General features: G+C 36.3%; 1 protein-coding gene and 1 long non-coding RNA gene across 2 annotated transcripts in view; both read right to left on the reverse strand.

The window, feature by feature from the left end:
• Positions 1-6,562: 6,562 nt before the first annotated feature.
• si:dkey-165a24.10 lies at positions 6,563-8,475 on the reverse strand. Its single transcript, NR_170233.1, is given in 2 exon segments — positions 6,563-7,148; positions 8,230-8,475. It is a non-coding gene; the product is annotated as a si:dkey-165a24.10 (long non-coding RNA).
• A 1,463-nt stretch (positions 8,476-9,938) lies between these two features.
• The window catches only part of sstr1b (somatostatin receptor 1b), a 32,476-nt gene continuing 18,931 nt past the window's right edge, over positions 9,939-23,483 (reverse strand). Inside the window, exon 2 of the mRNA XM_005172218.6 lies at positions 9,939-14,184. Coding sequence (XP_005172275.2) covers positions 12,391-13,506 — 1,116 coding nt within the window. The 5' untranslated portion in view covers positions 13,507-14,184 and the 3' untranslated portion in view covers positions 9,939-12,390. The remainder of the gene's footprint in view (positions 14,185-23,483) is intronic.

The following is a 23,483-nucleotide window of genomic DNA, read 5'->3' on the forward strand; positions in this document are numbered from 1 at the left end:
TTGAAATTTGAACAATACTCAGTTAAAATCCTTGTGTTAAAATATAGGTTACTATAGCATCTTCCCAACTATGGGTTATTTTAACCCAATTCATTGGGTTATTTTGATTAAATGTTATTCTTTTCCATTCTTATATTACTATTGCTACTAATACTAGTACTACTAATAATTTTATAATTTTGGCTGTGTAAATAAATACCATACAGTTTCAGAAATATTTCAAATGCTTTATTTCTATTACATTTTAAGTTCCAGACACATAATCGTTTTTTCTATTTAATTTAGATCGGCTATGAAGTGCGTGTTTGTATCATCAGAAATTAAGAGGGCCGGTGAAATGGATATTAAAAACATGACACAGATAGGGACTCAACAACAAAAAGAACAACATTCATGCGTTAGAGCTTAAATAAACTTAAAAAGGCAAAAACAACATTGCGTACGCATAATAATACAGCTGTTCTGTGTCAGTTAAATCAGACTGTTGTAATTCAAATTTTTTAACCCAACTGGTTGAGTTATTAAGTAAATAACCAAATAAAAATAACCTAACCAAGCTTCACATATTTAACCCAACTGGTTCAGTTATTAATAAGTGAAGTTTATTAATAAACTAATTTCGAGAGGATCATGCACTAATGATTGCTTACGCCTGGTCCCGCATTATTCAATTTATGATTTACCAGTCAGACGTTTCCTAAGCCACTATATATACCCTTAGTTCCATATAACAGCCACCTTCGTTTTGAAGAATCCCCCCTTCCACCCCTACTCCTCCTCCTTTACCAAATAGGTGGCACGGTGGCCACCCATCTAGGCCTGGGGGGATTCTTCAAAATGTTACTGGTTTTAGTCCTTACCAAGTCAGCCGACGTTTCTGTGCGGAGTTTACATGTTCTCCGCGTGCTCACGTGGGTTTTCCCCGGGTTCCCTGGTTTCCTCCCACTGTCCAAAAACATGCAACTTAAATTAATTGACTAATCCAAATTGCCACCATAGACATGCACCTAGTAAGTAGTTATCTCTTAAGAGCAATCACTATCTGTTCATTAGCTACTACAGCAGGAGAGTTCTCGAGATCTACCTGAGCTCAAACTCCCGTCTTGCCTTGCAAACGGGAGGAAGCCCCGGGCTCGAGGATCTTATGAGCTCAGGGCTATCTCCTGGGACAGCATGCCAAACAAGCTTTATAATCAATCATCAGCTAAGTGTGAACTCTTGACATAACCCAATAAAAAATAAAAAATAAATAAATAACCCAACAAAGCACCAAAAATTTTTTTTAACTAAACCATTAATCATTAAATAAATAATTCAACGTTTTTAGAGTGTAGTTTATCTATAACAAGGATGAATGGTAGTGACCGAAATTTTCATATGATATTTTATCATTATTCTATATGTAGTGAGCTGGTATTTCTAACATGTACCACATTAATAGAAAAATGCTGCTATACTGAATAATTTACATATATTATATGTTGTTATTTTAATAATGTTTAATATAATACTTCCCATTCTTCTCTCTCCCCTCTGCCTTCTCTCTCATGTTCTCTCTTAGAAATCTTTTTTTTTTTTTTTTTCATTTATGTGGCCCTTTGTCCTTATTACCAGCTTTGCAGATGCTGACATTAATATTAACACTGTGATTTGTCTTTTGCAGCAAATGATTGTGAAGGATTTGGGCCCTTTTTTAATCCTCCAGCTGTGAAGGTCAGTTCAGTGTTTACAAAAAGCATTAGAGCGGTGACGCTGTACTCACCAAACATAATGGCTAAAGCAGGGATGGGGGCAGTAAAGCATGCATGTGTTTCTGCTCAGAGAAGTGCATTTGGGAGCACTTGGTCTTTTCTGACTGATGATGCTACAGTATGGTGAACTGTGGTGGACATAAAGACCATATGGTCATTGTTTCGTTTACTGAGTGTTGTAAAATAGCCTGTGTTGTGAAAAGGAATATTTTTTACATTATTTTTGCCTTTTTTTCATTAAACAATTGTATTTGTAATGCTTAAAGTTGATATATTTACTGAACTTCTACTGTTGAGTGTGATATGTTTTGGCATTTTTGCAGAAGTAGTTGATTGTCTGAAATTAACATGAGAGCACAGAATATTTGCAGTTGAGTGAGTCTTATGCTTTTAATGTTGTGCAGAGAATTCGTAGAAAAAGAGGATGCATGTATGGGTGCGGCCAATGGAGAACTGGAGAATGATTGACAACTGACAAATTCCACTAAACCTTACCTGTAAATATTAGCTACGTAAGGATCAGGAATCAGGAAAGGAAATTTGTTGCCCACCCCTGAATGTAACTCTTGCATTGCATTGAGGATAACAGAATTCTGTAAATTGAATTATTCATTTGTATCCAATAAATTTGATTTTTGACATTGAAGAAAAACCTCTCCTTACATTTTTTTTATCAAACACGCATGGAATTGAATAAATATTCCAACAGCTGATGTGCTTTAATGGAAAAACAATAGTAATTTTCACATACATATAATTGTGGAGCTATTAATCACAATCTGTCTGAAACACTTTAAGTTCCTTTTTCTACAAAGCACCTCCTTTTAAAAAGCACAGTGCAGTGACCGGTCAGATATGTGATGTTACAATTGTCTTTTTCATAGCCAAAGTCTTTAACGCATTTGTAAACAGTGAATAATGTCATACAATGCTAGTTTTTAGTCATTTGAGTTAAAGATTTAGTGTGTTTTTTTATTTTATTTTATTTTTTGCAGATCTCTCCAAACATACAATAAAAACACTTGAATTTACTAAAGCCTTACTTATTTATTTATTTATTTATTTTTTGCAAGTTCACAGAAGTTTGATCAATGCTTTAAAAATACTATAAAATCCATATGGAAAGAACTTATATAAACATATATGTTTTAATATAGGTTTAGATTCATTCATTCATTTTTTTTGTTGGCTTAGTCCCTTTATTAATCCGGGGTTGCCACAGCGGAATGAACCGCCAACTTATCCAGCAAGTTTTTAACGTAGCGGATGCCCTTACAGCCGCAACCTATCTCTGGGAAACATCCACACACGTTCACACACACACTCATACACTACGGACAATTTAGCTTACCCAATTCACCTGTACCGCATGTCTTTGGACTGTGGGGGAAACCGGAGCACCCGGAGGAAACCCACGCGAAGGCAGGGAGAACATGCAAACTCCACACAGAAACGCCAACTGAGCTGAGGTTCAAACCAGCAACCTTCTTGCTGTGAGGCGACAGCACTACCTACTGCGCCACTGCCTCGCCTATAAGTTTAGATATAGTTTTTTAATATATGTGAGGGGATCACACTTCTCAGCCAAAAACACTGCATATAGGGTTCATATATGCGCATATATCCTTATATAGATTCTTTCCATGTGGGATGACATTTTATGAACAAAAATATGAACAAACCTTTTGGCTGGGATTTGTGTTTAGCTTTACAATTAATTATACAATCTAAAAATACAATTGGCTTATTAAAATAGTATTTAATTGTGTACATTTGTGAAGGTTTGCACCTCAGTTTGTCCGGAAAGTGGGAGAGCAAAATTTTTTCATTGCAATGCAAATGTTGTTTTAAAAGACATGTCTAGGGTAAAGCTAAAGTTATGTTTTTAATTTCAGAAAATAATGCTTTTGTTTGCAGAGATCTAGTCAACATAAACAAATGGCACAGGAAAAAGTAGTCGAAGCTGAAACAGTTTGGGCTTTGTAATGCCAGATCTTTTATATGCCCCAAACTGACACATTACAAAAAAAAAACATCCCAAAACTACATATGACCTCCTAGTTCACCCAAAAATGTAAATTCTGTGAATAATTACTCACTCTCGTATCATTCCAAACCCCCAAGACCAGGGGTCTGTTCTTCGTACGTGGATTACTCAGTTAGCTGGATTTGGATATTGACGATTTGACACGATCCAGGATCGTTTCGTTCTTCAAAGCTGATCCGAGAGTTGTTGTCATGGCAACAGATCTGCTAGGTCAAACCTGATCGGGAGCAGGTTCATATCATATAAACAGGATTAGATCGGCTCAGTTCAAGCAAAGATAATACAGAAAGTATGTACCGAGTTCTGATATTTTCTTACAGTAAAAGTTATATACACTTGGGAAAATAGTAAATATTTTTTAACTATATATATAAAAGTTATAGTCATTAATAAAATAAATAAAGTTATACATATTAATAAAACATATGCAATCTGCACCCTCGAAATGAAAGTACAAAGACTGCCACCTGGTGGTGCAAAGAGAAAACTTATTGATATGAACTTTTTAGATCGCTTCAGTACAATTGTGTATAATAGAATAAGATCTATTATACACATTTGAATAGAATCTATTGTGTATAATAGAAATGCACAATATGTGACTTTTTTTAAAAGCAATAATACATTTATGCAGTCATAAACATGTTTTGACAGTTAATATGCCAGTGATGCTTCACAAAAGTTGCAGACGCCTTTACCAATATCAAAATGCTTTTGGAAACAACCAGTTATTCTTTACACCGATTAAAAAACGGCTACTATAATAAAGAAAATCTTTTCTAAATGAAGAACTAAATACATTGATTTGCATTGAAATACATGATGAATACTCTTGTCTTGTCAAATGAAAGTGTAAAGCCTGCAGCTCACAACAAATGTGAAGTTACTGCGTGTCATATTTAACAAGCCGTTTACTGCTAATTTGATGTAATTTTGCTCACATGGATAATTGAATATTAATCAGATGATGTCATTACGCTGCTGTGCCGTCAGCCAATCGTTGCATTGCTGATCATGATTTCGAGGATCGATAGATCTGTCCTTCACAACAAACGCAGCGATCTCAGATCAGTTCATCCAGATATTCTAATCTGATTCGCGAACTTGTTTGGAGAACCAAATTAGCGAGAGATCAGTTATCAAGATTAAAAGATCCAGAATCTGCCAAATCATCTTAGATCATTTAAGCGAGGTACGAAGAACGGACCCCAGGATGAAATCCCTGATCCTCCATAAACAGTGTTAAAACCCTATGGTTGTCTCATCTCTCTGCTCTTCCTAGAAAACACCTGATTGGCCACTTCAGACTGATTGCTTGCTCCTGATTGGCCTACAGTATTTTAAAAGCTGTGACATAACTTCCTTGGTGGCCATCTAGTTTGGGCACTTGTTTTGTGTTCTTTGAAGTGTTTGTATGTGTTAAAGTTTGTGACTACTGTGATCTGTGAGTACTGTTTGTTTTGTGTTTGCTTTGTTTGTAGTGCTAGATTGAGATGTTGCTAGATATGGTTGCGGCTGGAAGTTAACACGAATTATTTACCTTATTTATTCAATTTTCTATTCATTTTATTTTATTAATGCCTACCCCAACCCTAAACCCAGCCGTCACAGTAACATAAAAACAGTTGTTGTGATGACTTTTATATATGGTATCTACCAAATTACCCAATAACCTGTATTTTTAATGTCTAGCCGAAACCCAACCATCACAATACTGTAAAAATATTAATTATTGTTATACAGTGTCAAAAAAATGCTGTTATATTGATGCATATCGCACTTCCCTCCGGCTGCAAATCCTATTTAGGCTTTACCCCATTTGATCTCTGTTTTTGTGTTAGGTAGTCAATTGTTTTTTTTTTTTTCTTTCATTTTTGATCAGGTAAGGTAGAGGTTTAAAACAAAGAATTTTTTGTTTGTTATTGTGGCCTTGTCAGCTCCCGAATTCAAACCCCAATAAAAGTTTGATTTTTATATTTTCTTTGTCTTGACTTTCATGTTGTGCACCATACCTAGACGGTGCGTAAGAGACAGACATAGAAATGGTCCAGACTTGTTCAAAGTTCAGAAAGGTACATAGAACAGTCAGTGTTGTGTTAGGGCGGCCAATACTGTCACTGAGAGGAAGAAGCTGTTGAATATAGTTTAATATTAAAGTTTTGGTGGTTAATTTTATTTTATCTTTTTGTGCACACAAAGGTATTCTCATGGATGGATAACTTTACGACTGAACCACTAAAGGCATATGGTCTGTTTTTAGGCTGTTTATTTTTCTTGGATCTTAATGGGCTCTATGCACGGCGGCGCGTGACGCATTTCCGGTAAAATTTAAGACCCCGAGCCTACTTCCGCCGATCGTACAGTACAGTGCTACAACAGGAGCGCTACTGATAAAAACGAGTAATGTTTTGGACAGTTGTCTTAATGTTTTATGCCATTATAGCCCACTTATATATGTCTATGTCAGCTACATAAATATGACATCTAAACGTTTAAAAGTGTAATTTCAAAGACGTGAGAACAGTACCTGTAGATACCACTGCTGTGTTCAGCAATGCACAGCGTCAAAAATTGAACTCTTACCTTAGTTTCCACACGTTTCCAAAAGACAAAGTCGTGCAGAAGAGGTGGGTTGTTGATATTAAACGTGAGAATTTTACAGAAACAGAAAAAAACAAGAGTGTAGCTGACAATTTCAGTCTAGAAAACTGATCGAGGCTCGAGTGCCAACCGGATGCAGACATTTAAAGAAAGGAGCTTTTATGGCAAATAATAGTTTATTTTCATTGCCTTTGAAGTAAAAAAAAATGAACATTAATATACATAAACATTTCTTAAGCTACTTTCTAAGTGCAATTTTTTAATTCAGAATAAAGACCTTTATTTTATTCACTGTACATATAAAATATAATTCACTGTATGTAATTTGAAATAAAAATTGTCAAAAAAATGTAACATTTTGAAAAAAATATTTTATTCAGATGAACAGAAACAATGACATTGAATCAGTTGTTTTCTTGAATCAGGTGCTTCTTCTGTAACTTGTGCATAGAGAGGTATTTGGGCTTATACGTATTAAATAAATAAATAAATCACCCATCTGTTTCAGGGAACTTAACACATAATTGATCCATTCCAAACAATTGTTCATGTGACAACACACATTACACATTTCAGAGTAATGGGCTGTCTGGAAAAGCAAAGCAACCAAATGTTTGCAAATCCCACTCTCAGCCACACAAGAGCAGGAGCTATTAACTAGCAGACGATGGCATGGATCTTCTGACGGATGTCCACTCCAGGATGAAGTTACACATAAACTTTTCTAGCTCTGAATCTCATAATGTTACCTAGAAAACAGAAACAAGAATATTAATAGGTTTTTAAAGAGAGTCATTAAAGGCAGTTCACTCAAAACTGAAAATTCTATTTCCTCATCCTTCACTTGTTCCAAACCTGTTTGAGTTTCTTTCTGAGGTTTAACACAAACAAAAATACTTTGAAGAAAGCTGGAAACTTGCAACCACTGATATTCATAGTAGTTCTTTTTCATACTATGGAAGTCAATGGTTACAGGTTTTCAGCTTTCTTCAAAATATCTTCTTTTTAAAGGCATCTGCAGCAATATCATCAGATTAAACTACACAGTAAATAATTAATTTAAATTATTTAAAAGTAGCTCCCTTTAGTCACACTTTAAAATAAGGTTTCATTAATTAATGTATTTGCTCACTATTAAAATAACTATTTAATATTTAATAGTTAACATTGTTAAACTAATTTACTAATGAATAAAAATCCAAAGTCATGCTTGTTAACATTAGCTATTACATTGTGAGTTAACAAGCACAATGAATAAGCATTTGTTCATTAATGTAAAAAACTAATAAATATTGAAATAGACAAATTGTTGATGTGAAATTAACTAATGACACCTTATTGTTTTGGGTCACCCTCCCATTTAATTACAGTGTTATCGACTAAATAGAAAGCATGCTATCTCCACTGTTTCAGCAATAAATCTCAGCATTGACACAGTGCTATTTGTCTGTTGTGGATGGAACGGCATTGTATTATTTTATTCCTAATATATCTTGCTCAATAATCATGCTTACAAGCTAAGACAGCATCTGTGTTTCTGTAATTATCCGAACTGAACAGTGGTGGTCACTTTAGAACAGTAAAAGTATGAATGGGACAGAACTTGTATGCTGTCCTACTCTCAGCTGGCGAGGAGACTCCGATTTCTTCATAGATCTATCGGTAGTAATGAGCTCTCACTGAGATCTTATTCCTGCCCTGTTTTTACCTGACACTTTGAGACAGAATTACGTACACATATGATTATTTTTACTTACGTGATAAAGCTGCAGATGGACGGACCGTAAGAGTATTAACGCTAAAGTTAGCCTTCAGGCTAGCTGAACTTACCTTCATAATTGCACAGGTAGGAAGATGCATACAACTTGAAACCCTTCTCAAGCTTTGCTCTGCGGTGTTGTAGAGCACATCCGGACAATCATTTGCACATCGTTGACCATAATTTACTCGCAAACAGGGAGTAAATATTGACGACTCTGCCATAATACTGTTTACCTCCGCTTAAAATCACCCAGACCGGAAGCTGGACCGCGGCCTTAGACAAAACGCGGAAGTAATGCGTGCATATAGCCCATTGAGCCAGGAACATTGCTATTTCTAGAGGATGAGAGACCTCTCTGATTGAATCTAAAATATTTTAATTTGTGTTTGATGATGAATGAAGGTCTCAGGGGATTAGAACAACATGAATGTGAGTAATTATAACAATTTACCTTTTTGGGTGAACTAACCCTTTAATGTTTCATGCATGTTTTAGCACATGGATAATCTGCTTGTGGTTAATTCATTCAATTATTAATTTTCCTTTGCCATAGTCTCTTATTTATCAGAGGTCACCACAACAGAATGAACTGCCAACTATTCCAGCATATGTTTTATTCAGCAGATGCCCTTCCAGCTACAACCCAGTTCTGGGAAACACCCATACACTTTCACATGCACACACACTCATATGGCCAATTTAGTTCATCCAATTCACATATACTGTATGACTTTGGACTGTGGGGGAAACTGGAGCACCTGGAGGAAACTCGCATGCACACAGAAATTCCATCTGGCCCAGCTGGGACGCGAACCAGCATCTTTCTTGCTGTAAGGCGACAGCACTAACAACTGAGCCAACCTGGTTCAGTTCTAGCATTCAAATTTGTACATATTAGAAACTTAAAAATGTACATTTGTATGTCCTTTGCACTGATTTACACTGAAGAAAAACCTACAATGAGTCACTGAATGGAACTTGATAGCACTCCAAATTGGTGTCGCAACTTAAAAAAATGTTCTTTGTAGATGAAAACTCCCATACAAAATCGTAGGCCACGCATATACAAAATTAGATACTCATTCGCCCCTCGTGTCATCTTCATGGGAACAATGCATGTCCCAACATGTGTTCTTTATTTGGGTTTTCTGCTTCTCTGATTTATTCATTTGTTTGAGGCCAGCCTGATTTATTGGCTGAACTCATATTAAGGTCTCCTATAAAGCATGCTCATGCACTTACAGTATGCTTTAACTCTCTTTAGGATGTGTTTGCTTTGACCGTGAAACGTCCTCACGGTAAACATGGATTAAATGCACCTCTGTGTCTATTTCTTGCTAGTTAGAGGCTTTTTGTTTCCTGTCAGGAAGTAAAACTGAATTATGCCACTAAACAAAACCAGCTGTTTATATTGGATTCAGAGTGTCTCTGTTTTTGTGTGTGGCAGCAACTCTAAAGGAAGAGTTAATGCATTGAGCAAACTCATGTCAAGAGGTTAAGGGAAAGGAATTGGCAAACTTCCGCATATGTGTCATTTCAGACGTTGAATCCAATCCAGCGGCTTTCTTATTTGCAAGATAATGAATTTGTTGAGTGGATGGACCTGCTCAAAGTTGAGAATGATGCAACAAGCACAGATAACACTATACTTTTACTTAGCATTGGCAGACTAGTTTTCTCCCGTCGGGAACTTGAGGATCTCTTCAATTTAATTACCATTCCAGTAAGGATCTTGTTCCTCCTTTACTCTGTGATCCACAAACAGCAGACGCCTGGCCAGATTCACTCAACTTTTATTGTCTTTTACTTCAAAATATCAACAGTTTGGACCCACAACACATTTTTAAAAGCAGAGTAAAATTTGGTCATTGACTTGTACGAACCATTTGGCTTACAAACCTAACAAAGAAAAATGATTTAAGCAAGAACTGATGCATTGTTATGTCGTGGTCATGTGCGTTTAGGTATGCATTGAGAAGTACACAGAATTAGAATCCACAAAGTAATCAGTTGAATATGTTTCATATAAACATTGAGCTACAGTTAATCTACAGTTAACATTATTACATAAAGATCACATATTTAACAACGGTGCTTCGTAATGAGCTCTTGCTGGATGTTCTTCACCACTTACAGCTTTTGATGGAAATTCTGCAGTGTTTTTCAATTGTTAAGGCATACTGAGACACGGTACATTGTCATTCTTTCACAATTGCATCCTGAGAACAAATAAATTCTGACTTTGCTTTGAAGGTTTTGAGAGCTTGACATCTCAGCTAAATTTTTTAAATGGCCAATTGTGTATTGTTGCATGAGGTATATCAACACAACTGTCAATTTCAAACTAAGCATTATTTTCTTGGTTGATAAAGCAAATTCATGTGGCCAACATTAACCCAATGTGAAGTCAAGTCTACAAGGGGAAAATGTGATTTTGAAAATGAAATCTTACCAAGCAAGGATAAATGAGACCACATTAGAAGTAAAGTGTTCATGCTATTAATAATTTCATGTACTTTTATTAATGTCAACCATTCCCTTAAGCTAATAATAGCTTATAAAAAGTGATGATAACTTTTGAGTGATCTCTTTTTTTTTTTCAGAGCTTTGTGTACACTACCTGACAAAAGTCTTGTCATGGATTTTAGTTGTCAGAGCAGCAAACAATAATTTTACTTCTAGTTGATCATTTGGAAAAGTAGCAGAATGTAGATTTATCTAATGAATCATCTATTAAACTGAATAACAATCAGCAAAGAAAGTCAAGGTGTTCCAGGATTGGCCAGCCCAGTCACCAGATATAAACATTATTGGGCATGTCTGGAGTAAGATGAAAGAGGAGGCATTGAAGATGAATCCAAAGAATCTTGATGAACTCTGCAAGAAAGCTTTCTTTGCCATTCCAGATGACTTTAATAATAAGTTATTTGAGTCATTGCTGAGATTTATGGATGGCGTGGTCCAAGCTCATATTAGTCATATACAATATTATTATTTTTTCCTCTGCACCATGACTTTATATTCTATAGTGTACATTATTTCTGTTAAGTGAAAAGACTTTAGTCTTAGTAAAGTCAGACCTTACTGTCCTAATTAAATAATTAAAAATCAAGGCATAATCACATTTTTTTTTTGTAAAATAAGCATAATCTAGAGGCCTTTGCCTTTCATATAAGCCACTTCTGATACCAAATAATCAACTAGAAGTCAAGTTATTATTTGTTGTTCATAAAACTTGGATAGGCGACAAGACTTTTGTCAGGTAGTGTAGAGTATTGATCATTCTACTTTGATTATGCCTACACTGTAAATGCAGTTAGTTGACATTACATTAAAAACTGAGTAAACCCATTGCCTTAAATTTATTAAGTAAATGAATATGTTCATAAATATAGAAATTAAGCCAACTTAATATTTCTGAGTTATAATGGGTTTACTCATTATTTTTTTAGTAAAGTCAACTTTAAGGCTACAGGTTTACTTACTTTACTCAAGTAAAGTAGCTAATCGCTTTTTACAATGAAACTGTTCAAAACAACCTTTTTGTATTTATTTAAATACATTAAATAATAGTTTTAACTCTCATCCACTGATATTGGACTTCCTGTTTCAATGAACAAAGCAATTGAGACATAGTTTACCCAAAAATATATAAATTCTGTCATTATTTTCTCACCCTGATCTAAACCTTTGTGCACTGTAAAAATGTTGGGTTTCACACAGCTCATTCATGTTGTCTGAACACAAATCGATTAAGTTAATATAATTAATTATATTACAAATTTAAGTGGATTGAACAAAAAAAACAAGTAGGTTATCCCAAAAAACAAGAATTGTGTTAATTCAGCTCATTTTAAATAATTTGTTTAAACAATCATCAAAAATAATCATTCAATAATCAATAATCTGTCAACAAAATCTAACATACACTGGAAAATCATTATTCATTGGATATAGTAATAACAATTCATGGTAAGTTGTTGCAAACCATTTATTTGGGCTTAATTTTAAACAAAAAAAAATTAAAGTTGAACATTATTTCATTCAATTAATTTATTTAAATTCAGCCCATATAAATTGTTTGTGACGATTTAACGAAAATCTTTTTTTTTTCACTGTATTGTCCTCCCAACATACCTCCTAAGAAAGTCAGTCCACTTCAGAAGTAATAGACAGAATATGCATTTTTGGATAATCTATCTCTTTAAACTCTCTCACCGAATACCCTCTCACAGAGTGGTGGTACGGGATGTGCAGGTTCCATTACGAAACACCATATCAGAAGCCAAGCACTCTTTGGGAAAGTCCTGTTGGCCGCATGTGGTCTGCCGGCGAAGGGCCACAGCACAGTAGTCCACCTGCTCGGCATCCAGTCCATTCTCCAGCCAGCGAAAGCATATGATGCGCTGGAATGAGCGGCGGAAGTTGTCCGACACAAACCCATAGAGAATGGGGTTGGCGCCGCTGTTGGCATAGCTCAGAATAACAAAGAGCTGAGTCACCATGGGGTCCGGTGGCTTGCGAAACACACTAATCAACTGCACGATGTAAAACGGCATCCAGCAGAGCACAAAAACAGCGACCACCAGCAGCACCATGCGTGTGATCTTCTTCTCAGAGCGTCGCCTCTGCAACCAGCCTGCTTTTAAACCCACGGCCCGCATGCGTACCACGATCAAGCAGTAGCACAAACAAATGGCTCCAACGGGGAGCAAAAACCCTAGTAGGAACGTATAAACCACGAACGCTTCGGACCACGAAGACTCAGGCCACATGAAATTGCAGTCCACCCCTCCATCCTGCGCAGGGACGGTGTCTGCGAAGATAATAATGGGTAGGATTACAAGCAACGACAGTCCCCAAACGCAAACGTTGACCACTTTTGCAACTGTAGGGCGTCGGTAGCGAGCCGCTTTGATTGGGTGCACGACAGCGATATAGCGATCCACACTCAACACGGTCAGGCAGAAGATGCTGGTGAACATGTTAATGCCGTCCACGCTGAGAACCAAGCGACACATAAGTGAACCGAACGGCCAGTGGTGCACTGCGGCTGAAGTTGCCAGGAACGGGACGCTCAGCATGAAGAGTTCATCCGCTATGGCTAGATTGAGAATGTAGATGTTGGTGGCCGTCTTCATTTTGGCGTATTTGAGGATGACGTAGATGACCATTGCGTTTCCTGTGACGCCGATGCAACAAACCAGTGCATAGATGGAGGGGATGATGATTTTGCTGGCGTCAGGTTCAGATTCATAATACTCGTAGTCACCGGTAGAGTTGAAAGGCAGATCGGTTGCAAGCATGAAGCTCTCGTTGCCACTGTATCCAGCAAGTTCGGCCATTTTGGAATTTTTTTTTAGGATTTTCGGTTTGTGATTTCCAAATTTACAATCAATGACCTTTCGTGAAGTCAGACATCCTGAAGTCTTGTTTTTGTCTGTAGGTGTTCTCAGTTTTACCAATCTGCAGATCAACCCAAGACTTGTGACATCCTCCTTAAATATATTTCGCCACTTAGCAGGTCCTTGAGACCAACCCTACAGCCTCAAACACATCTCATCTCATTTTAACTTCAACAAAATTTGGCTTCAGAAGTAATACGCAGAAGAAAAAAATTGAAATCTGAAGGCTAAATGGTAGCATGTGCAGAATTTTAAGTATGAGCATTCCTCTTGGATTCCTAGGCAAACCTGTGCTGGTCTATGAGAGTGTGCAGGTGTTGAAGGGCATGGCTCACTGAGCATCATTCAACTTCTTTATCTTGGCAGGGGAAAGGCATTCCAGCTCATTAAAAACAAATTGAGTCTGTGAATCAAAGTATTACTGCGTTACTCTCCCTGTGCTCCTGCGTGAAGAACAGCCTCCTGGTGGAGAATGTGATCCAGAGCATATTGTCGAATCAAGATTAGTTCATCCACAGTTCTATCGTACCATCAAAAGGATAGATGGAGTGTTGGAGGTCTAACACGTTTAGTTTTCTTTGTCTTGCGGTGTTCCTTTGCTCCAGGTATCACTAAGACCTATGGAAAGTAGAAAAAAAACATATATTAGTTAAAAGTACTAATATTTGAACTGTATTTTTTTAACCCAGTTGTCTTTTTTTTAATCATATATTTTCCAGTTTCAGGGTTTTTTTAAGAGATGTAATTATTTGCCAGAATAGAAATAAAAGCAGTTTAATCATTTATCTTATTTTGAATATGTGGAGGCACTGAAAAAGACAAATGGTTACACTTTTTTATAATAATAATAATAATAATAATTATTTCAATTAGTTAAGATTTGTTAATGCATAATAATGTGCACAAATATTTGAAATGTTTGAAAAACAAATTGTAATGTGATAATTAATGCTTAGGATTTGAACGGAAGAGTCAAAAATTGCAACATAACCCAGGTAGCAAAGAATTCTGGCCCAGATTTAGCATAACGCTGGCACAGCAGGCATTCGTCCGGCACTGGCATATACTGGATGTGGGCCAAACATGGCCCGGGTTTGGCAGAGGTGGCACCGTCTTTAAGGTGGCACACAAGACTTGGGCCAGATATCAAATGTAGTATTTGGACCAGATGTTAAAAATGTATATGTGGGCCATGTAAGTTTGGTCTATCTTGAACCACTTTTAAATTGCATTTACATTATTTTTGAGTAAAGAAAAAATTCCAATCAGATCACTTAAAGTGAAAAGTGAAGATAAAGATATAAAAGATAAAGTGAAATGCTTTATGGGTTTATTAAATTTATTGCAGTCGTTACACACCAACTTATCTGGACAATTCAGAGCCAGTTATGGATTATTAACTTGGCTGAGACTTGGCCCAGATGTATGTCGCTTTTGTGAAAGCCAGACTTGGTCCAATCATGTACCATAATTCACTGTGGCATGTGGGCTAAGCAAAAACTGATTGTGTGGGCCAGATCTGGGCCAAAGAAATTTTGTTATGAGTGGGAAAGGTTAAAAAGGAACATGAACCAGCAACAAATAACACATCTACAGTGCTTTTCAGAACAATGTCTGACAGGCTTATCAGCAGTTTGTTGTATAAGACTGAAGGGCTTTATTCTGCAATAACAAACACCTGCACGTACATTATCCCACAAAACAAAACAATCTGACTCAAAAATATTGATCTGAGCTTAATAACTTTTTAATTTCAAGAATTCACTCTTAGCTTATGATTTATACATAGATTATTTGGCATGCTGTCCCAAGAGAGAGCCCCGAGCTTAAGGCATCCTCGGGCCTATATGGGCTCCCTTCCTTTCGCAGGGCGAGGGGAGATTAAACTCTCGCGCTGCTGAGGCTAAGGTGAACTTCCTGAGAGTAAGACATTTAGATTTAGGCTTATAATGTCTATAATATAGAGCAGGGGTTCCCAAACTTTTCAGGCCGCGACCCCAAAATGACAATGCCAGTGACTCGCGACCCCCAATATCCTCTGAGGTGGTTATAAATACAGAAACCTTGCATGCAATGGCGCACACACACCAATGGACCCAAGTCTATTCTTCTTTTAATTTTTTTAATGTATGAGATCTGTAAATGGCCCACAAAGTTTAACCAGGTGCTATGAAATCTGCTGCATCTGACACTATTACTGTGTCTTTAATACAATGTAATTACCCCAGGGGTTGCAATCCAATAAATGTAGTAACCATAAGCTACTATAGTAACTATATATGATATATACAATACCATATATAAAGTAATTCTTATGGTTTAATAAAAATAATTTGATTTTTGGAGATCACCAGGCGCCCCCCCTTCATTGTCCCGTGACCCCTCGGGGGGTCCCGACCCCCACTTTGAGAACCATTGATATAGAGCATAGTTGGATGGTGGGAGGAAACCAGGGAAATACTCGGCGGCATTGGTATTCTTGCTGTAAGGCAATAGTGCTAGTCACTCGGCCACCGTGCTGCCCATTCTGGATAAAGGTGGGAGAAGGGGAGGGGTTTCTTCCAGATGAAGATAGTTGTGGAAAGGAAATGAGGATATATATAGTGACTTGGGATCCTTTGATTGGAGGATCGTGATTAGCTAATGTGGGCCAGCTGGGTCAATCATGAGCATGTGCTCCTCCCCAAATTAGTTTATTATTAAACTTCACTAAGTGTAAAGATGACAAAAACAAAAAAGGCTGAATGCAGCCTTCACTAACCTACGTATTATTCAGTCACAAATCAAAACAGCAGTTTGACAGGTAAACATATAAATATGGATGAAAATAAGAATCTATTCTCTTATAGTCAAGACGATTCAAACTACCCGGATGACCCTATATTTTTAGGTTTCAGATGTTGCAATCTGTTAATAACATACCTTGAAATGTTGTGATTGGCTAATCAGAATCATTCCAAATGCTTCCACAGAGTTGTGTAATAATCTTAATTATTGTCAATCACAACATTTACTAACTTCATTTTTAAGATGAATAATTGTATCTTTTAACAGAAGCTAACATATTGTGGACTAGCATAAAATATTTATTAACTAATTTTAACAATGATTCAATATTGGAAGAACATAGTGCTCATTGTCAGTTTTTACTGCTGTTTTTAACTTGTGTTTACAAATGTGATATTAATGTAAAGTGTTACATTTTTATAATAATGTTCTACCTTATTAACTAACATTAACCAACAACGAGCTAACTAACATTTATTATGTTATCAGTTTTTGTTAATGTTATTAAAACGTAACGCTTATCTAAACTTCAGTCCATTAAATATTTTGTTCAATTTACAAGAAGGTTTTATTACTTAATGTGAACAAGCTAAAAATAAACAACCATAGTTTAGCATTTAAGAATTCATCATCAAAATCCAGTCATTAACATTAGTTAATGCACAACGAGTTAACAAGAACTAACAATGTAATGTAATGTGTATTTAAATAGCAAATTTATTGTGTATCCACTTGGATGATGCGACAGCAGCCACAAGGACAAAGGCGCCAGTGCACTTATCACACACCAGCTATAGGGGGAGTGGAGAAACCGTGATAGAGCCAATTCAGTGGATGAGGATGTTTGGGAGGGGCCAATAGAGGGAATTTGGCCAGGATAGCAGGGCTACACCCCTATTCTTTACGAGAAGTGCCATGGGACTTTTAATGACCACAGAGAGTCAGGACCTCTGTTCAACATCTCATCTGAAAGATGGCGCTAACTAACAGTGTAGTGTCCTCTTCACTTTTACTGGGGCATTAGTACCCAAACAAACTGCAGGTTGAGCGCCCCTGTTGGCCTCACTAACAATACTCCTAACAGCAACCTAGTTTTTTCATGTGGTCTCCAATCCAGATGCTGACCAGGCTCAGCCCTGCTCAGCTTCAGTGAGTAACCGGTCTTGGGCTGCAGGGTGATATGGTTGTGAACAATGAATAACTCAATTTTCTTTAAGGTAATACATTATGATTAAATACTGTAATTGTAACGAAGTGGCTGACACAGAGGGATCCATTTGCAGTATATTTATTAAACACAGTTTAATAACAATAAGCACACAGATGAAATGCGTGTGCGAACTCGCATCAAACACAGTAGTATAAGGTCAAAGGGCTGGCGGCAGGTAAACACAGGATGAGTATTCAGGCATGGGTCAGAGGCAGGCGGCGAATATCAAAGTCGGTGTGCAGGCTAGAGTTCAGGGCAGGCGGCAAAAATCAGAGTGGTTATTCAGGCTGAGGTACAAGGCAGGCAGCAGGCAGGACAAGGTCGATAATCAAGGCAAGGTAAGGTAAGGTAAGGTAAGGTAAGGTAAGGTAAGCAACGGGAAAGCAGGCAAGGCTGAGAAACGCTCAGTAGTGTTAGCCGGGGCAGAACAAGACTTCGCAATGAGACTGGGTGTGTGTGCTTCATGACTGATGAAGAAATATTTTTTTGTTAATTGAGACACTAGTTCCTCCATAGTGTTTGTGTATGCATATTTGCTCTGGATTACAAAAATTAAATCTAAACTTTAGTGTGATACTCTCACAATCCTTGTCATTGTAAATGCATGAGAGTGTGTGTATGTGTGTATTCTCTCTCAGCCATCCCTCTGTTCAATTAGAAGACAAGACGACGCAGTGACACCTTTGACATCAATCTGTTTGCTCACAGAGAGCAAACATCCTGATACAGGACTCGACCACGGCGATGGCAACTAAATGAGAAAGTAATGAAAAGGAGAGGACAGAATACACTAGCCCCTGCACCTCCTCACAGCTCAAGATGAGTCGCCGGTGGCCCCGATCATCCAAAAGGCAAATGCAGTGTTAAGCACAAATCAAGTAAGCTAATAATACGAACGGCTGGAATACAAATGGCTTTGCTTTGGCATCGTATCCTATGAAAACAGCTAACAGTGAAGAAAACAACAGAAACTGTGAGCAGAATATTGAAAACAGATAATAGATAAGGCTTATTCTCTTCCCTGCCATTCCATTTTATAGTTTCAAACCGAGAGATAAAAATCTCCATTTAGAAAGATGGAATGGTTTGCGAAATCTAGATCAACACACACTCGAAAAATGATGTTTGCTGTTTGTTCTACCAACTTGTTTAAAATGAGCTGAAGCAACACTATTCTTGAGTTTTTTGTGGGACAAATTAATTGTTTATGTTCAATCCACTTTACTTTGTTCAAATTAATAAGTTAACTCCTTCATGTTGTCCCAACACAAATCAATTGAGTGGAACCCTGCAATTTTTTACTTAATGCTAGTTAGTTTTTACTAACATGAAGCAATGAACAATACATTAAAGGTGCAGTAGGTGATTGTTTTCAGAAACATTTTTGTTGTGCTTGTTGAAAGCCTGAATATTTTCAGTTTCATAGATGGGACCTTTTACAGCATCAATAATTTAGATCTTTTTATTTAGTTTAACAACAAGACATTGATGGTTAACCAATCATTATATTCACATTGGTTCATTTTTGAAGAATGACAACCTGTGACGAGCACCAGAAAATTTTCACCATGCTACTTTGAATATTCAGTCTGAAATAGCATGTAAGGGCCTACTCACACTATGCTATCCGAACCGTACCCAGGCCCGTTTCCCGGATCGTTTAAGAAGTGTGAGCGCTCTGAATAGGGCTCAGGCATGGTTCACTTGGCCGGCCCTGGCCCAGTTGGAAGAGGTGTGCCAGAGCGTGTTTCACTTGGGCTTTGACATGGTACACTTGTAGTGTGAGTGCAAAACGTGCCTGAGCCCGAAACTGAAAGCGAGACATGACTTTTAAAGGACTGTTTCATATGGATGTATTAATCATTCTTAATGTTTATTGAACGCAAACTGTCATGGATTATTAAAGACGCAAACCCCTGACTGCACGACAGCTGCACCCTCAGCAAACCTCCTAATTCCTGCAGCACGAGGACTTTATGATTTTTTAAGAGCGTCAAAAGTGGCTGATCTGTTCGGCGAAATATTTTGCGTGTCTTTGCATCCCGACCGACTAAAACAATATAACTAAAAAAATCTCCACTGTGCAGAGTGAAAGAACTTACTGAACAGCGCATCATCGATGATGTAAGCGTCGCGCCCAGGCCTGAATGTAATGTGAGTGCGGGCTGTCGGAGGAGACAGGACAAGCGTGCTTTGGACCGGTTAAAGGCAACTGTACATAGTGTGAGCACGCCCTAAATATGACTTAGTAATACAGTACGTGTAAATCCTGCACCATGCTGGCAACCACTAAGCATAGTCACTTTAGGACAAGAATGAGAGAGTGATGACAAGTTTTGCTTGTTAACTACTGAAAATGTGCTGGATATGATACAGTTTTTCGTTCAGAATTGTAGTATTATAAAGAACTATCAAGTTTTCTAACTGGCTAATGACATGATCTAATGCAAGGATTCTCAACCAGAGGGCCTCAGAGATCCTGCAAGTTGGCCGCAAGATGGCTTAAAATTAACTTAATTGTTATACTATAATTATTTGATTTCATTATTAATCAGAATCAGATCAGAATCAGTTTTATTGCCAAGTGTGCTTCACACACACACAAGGAATTTGTTTTGGCTACAGAAGCTTCCAGTGTACATTAAGTGACAAGTGAAAACACAAAATAAATATGAGAAAAAAGAAATACGATGAACATTAGACAGAAATGCAGTTAGTCAGGAAATCTGGATGTTGAATTGTATGTACATATTTGTTATAAATATACAGGTTATACAGTGCTGTGTACAAATGCGAATCGAGTAAGTATTGCATTGTATATTGATATAAGGTGCTGTAGCACCATGTAATACCAGCAGACCGGACTATTCGCTGTAGTCTGCGGAGGTTGGTTTTGCCAGCTGAGCCGAACCAGACGGTATGTTTTATATAAAAATGATTGGTGTAATGCCATTTTCTGTTATTAATTAATTTTAACTGGGTGCAAAAAAAGAGTCTCACTGTAAAATACAGACTTAACCGTGTCTGTACTTCTAACCGCTGCACGTCAAATAGGACTACATGCTCAGCTGTATAAAACAAACCGTCACGCAAATGTAAAGCTAACGATGATTAGAGTTAACCAGTTTGCTCGAGCCAGAGTATCAGAGTCGCATATCTCCATTGATTCACAAACTACGCATGCTCTCTTTGTGTGAACTCTTCAAAATAGCATAGTAGTCCAAATGAGTGTTTTATAACGCTAGTGTGAGTGTTTCATAACAGACGCGCACCCATACAGGAGGATCTAGTGGTGTAAAATTCTAGAAACCTAACCGCCTTTAGATTGATGTGTTTCAACAGACTTAGAGTGTTTTTACTGCATTTTACTGTATTGTTTCTTTTTAATGGATACAATAAATAAATGAATAGTAGTCAGTCCAAATCAAGCTATTTTGTCATTTTTGTCGTGTACAAGATCATTTATTAAAGAAAAGGCCCAAACACTCTGCAGTTGTAAAAAATACCTGAAGGTTTGAATTTGTGTGTGTTTTAAAAAATAAATTGAATATTTATTATTATCTATTCTATATTTTCCCAGTGATTGGTTGCACGCTGAGGGGGCATCCACTGCGTAAAACATATGCTAGACAAGTTGGCAATTCATTTCGATTTGGCGATCCCAGATTAATAAAGGGACTAAGCATGCATTGGTGAACATTGAACTATGATTAATAAATGCAGTATTGTTCATGATTAGTTCATGTTGATAAATACTACACTGTTTTTTGAAAATTTACATAGTATTTAATTGTAATACGAACTATATTTTACTGTTATGTAGTATGTAACTGTATTTTAAAGATCCATTGTGTAAATTGCTGTATATTTTAAAGTATATATATGCAATGCTGTAAAAAAAAAAATGGCGTTGTAAATGTAAAAACAGTATTTTTGTTGTAATTGATTTACAGTAAGTTACTGGCAAACTGTTGCCAGTAAGTTGCTATAGACTCTATAGGAAATTGTTAACAGTGTAACATTAATTAAATAATTAAATAACCTTTTTATGAAGTGTGAACACTTTTATTGAAATTAAGCAACAGTGAACTTAATTGCATTAAAAAATTATTCGCTTTAAACAAAGACACGGTTGTGTTTTGGTCTTTAGAGCTGCATTTATCTACTTGAAGTGATTGATAGGGTTTGTTTATCCCAAAATAAAACTGCTGTCATTGTTCACTCACTCTCATGTAGTAAACGTTTGAAACTTAGAGCACAAATGAAGATATCTGTACTCAAATCTAAGTGATTTCTGTCAATCCTTTAAAAGTTGTTTATTCCCCCAAAAGCTTCTCAAAGACATCAAATAAGAAAAAAAAATCAATATAAAAGGAGCAGTTTGATCCAGTTCTTCTGAAGAGACACAAACACTTTATATTATGAATAGTTTTTAGGCTAGTTCACTTTGTTGATGTATAAACTTTGGATAGCAAACAATGTTTACAGCATTTAGAATCTCAAATATACCTTCTTGAGGTGACAGAACCAATGAGGGTTGTATTCTGCATAATGCACTAAATGATAGTGATGGTAGTCAAAACTTTGTAGTAAAATTTGTCACTTTATTGTGACAAAATGGTTATTTGATTTAATTAAAATGTCCCAATAATTTGTATTTACTAACACACACAATGAACAATACATTAATTATGGTATTAAGTCATCTTTGTTAGTGTTAGTAAATAAAAATACATTGTTCATGTGAACTCAAAGTGCATCAACTAATGCTAACAAGCACAGTGTTGGGTGTCAATAATGCATTAGGAAATATAGATTTTTTTTATTAAGAAATGCCATTCAATCAATGTTCACTGTTTGTTCATGTTGGTAAATAAATACATTAAATATATTTTCTGTATTGTAAAGTATTACCATTTATTTTGTAGTTAAACCAGCCCAATCTTACAAAGAAATGTAACCATTTTACGTTTTGACAGTTTAGTGGCTTAAAAAGTCATACAAAAATGTAAAAAATTTTAAACGGAGGCATGGCAGCAAATTTCCTCTTTGAGCCCATGCAACTGCCATTGGGAAAATATAAGAATTAGTCACTAAATTAAAAAGTTACAAATTGTCATGAGAAAGTGTTGGTTAAACCGATCCAAGTATGGATTTTATTTAAAAAATCCAAAAATCCAGTATCGGTTAAACTCTACAAATCATTTTAGAGCCCAATATCTTAGTCACTAGTGCATACACAGTGTAAAATTTTTCAATATTACTAGAAGTACTGTAAAATTTATACGTCCATCGTAAATTTACATTTACAATTGAGCTGTAAACTACAGCACAGTTACAGTTGTTAACTTACAGTGCACTTGTAAATTTTGCCAATAATATTTGCAGTAATACTGTAAAATTTACAAGCACACTCTTAATTAATAATTACAATAGTGGTGAAAACTACAGCACAGTTACAATTGATAATTTACAGTGCACTTGCAAATTTTGCCAGTAACACTATAATAATTGCCGGTAATACTGTAAAATTTACGAGAGCACTGTAAATTAACAATTTAAGTAATTGTTAATTTATAGTGCACTAATTAGTTGCCGATATTACTGTAAAATGTATAGTGAGCTTGTCAATTTTGCCAGTAATACTGTAAATTGCCAGCAATAATTTAAAAATTGGCAGTACTGCTGTATTGTGCTTGTAAATTTGTAAAATTGTTAATTTACAGTGCGCTTGTAAATTTTGGCAGTAATACTGTAAAAATTGCCAGTAATACTGTTAAATTTACAGTGCACTTGTAAATTTGTCCAGTAATACTATAGAAATTTCCAGTAATACTGTAAAATTTACAAGAGCACTGTAAATTAACAATCACAACTGTACAGCAGAGTTGTAATTGTTAATTTACAGTGTGCTTGTAAG

The sequence above is a fragment of the Danio rerio genome, chromosome 7, assembly GCF_049306965.1.
Source record: "Danio rerio strain Tuebingen ecotype United States chromosome 7, GRCz12tu, whole genome shotgun sequence".
NCBI classification, from domain to species: domain Eukaryota; kingdom Metazoa; phylum Chordata; class Actinopteri; order Cypriniformes; family Danionidae; genus Danio; species Danio rerio.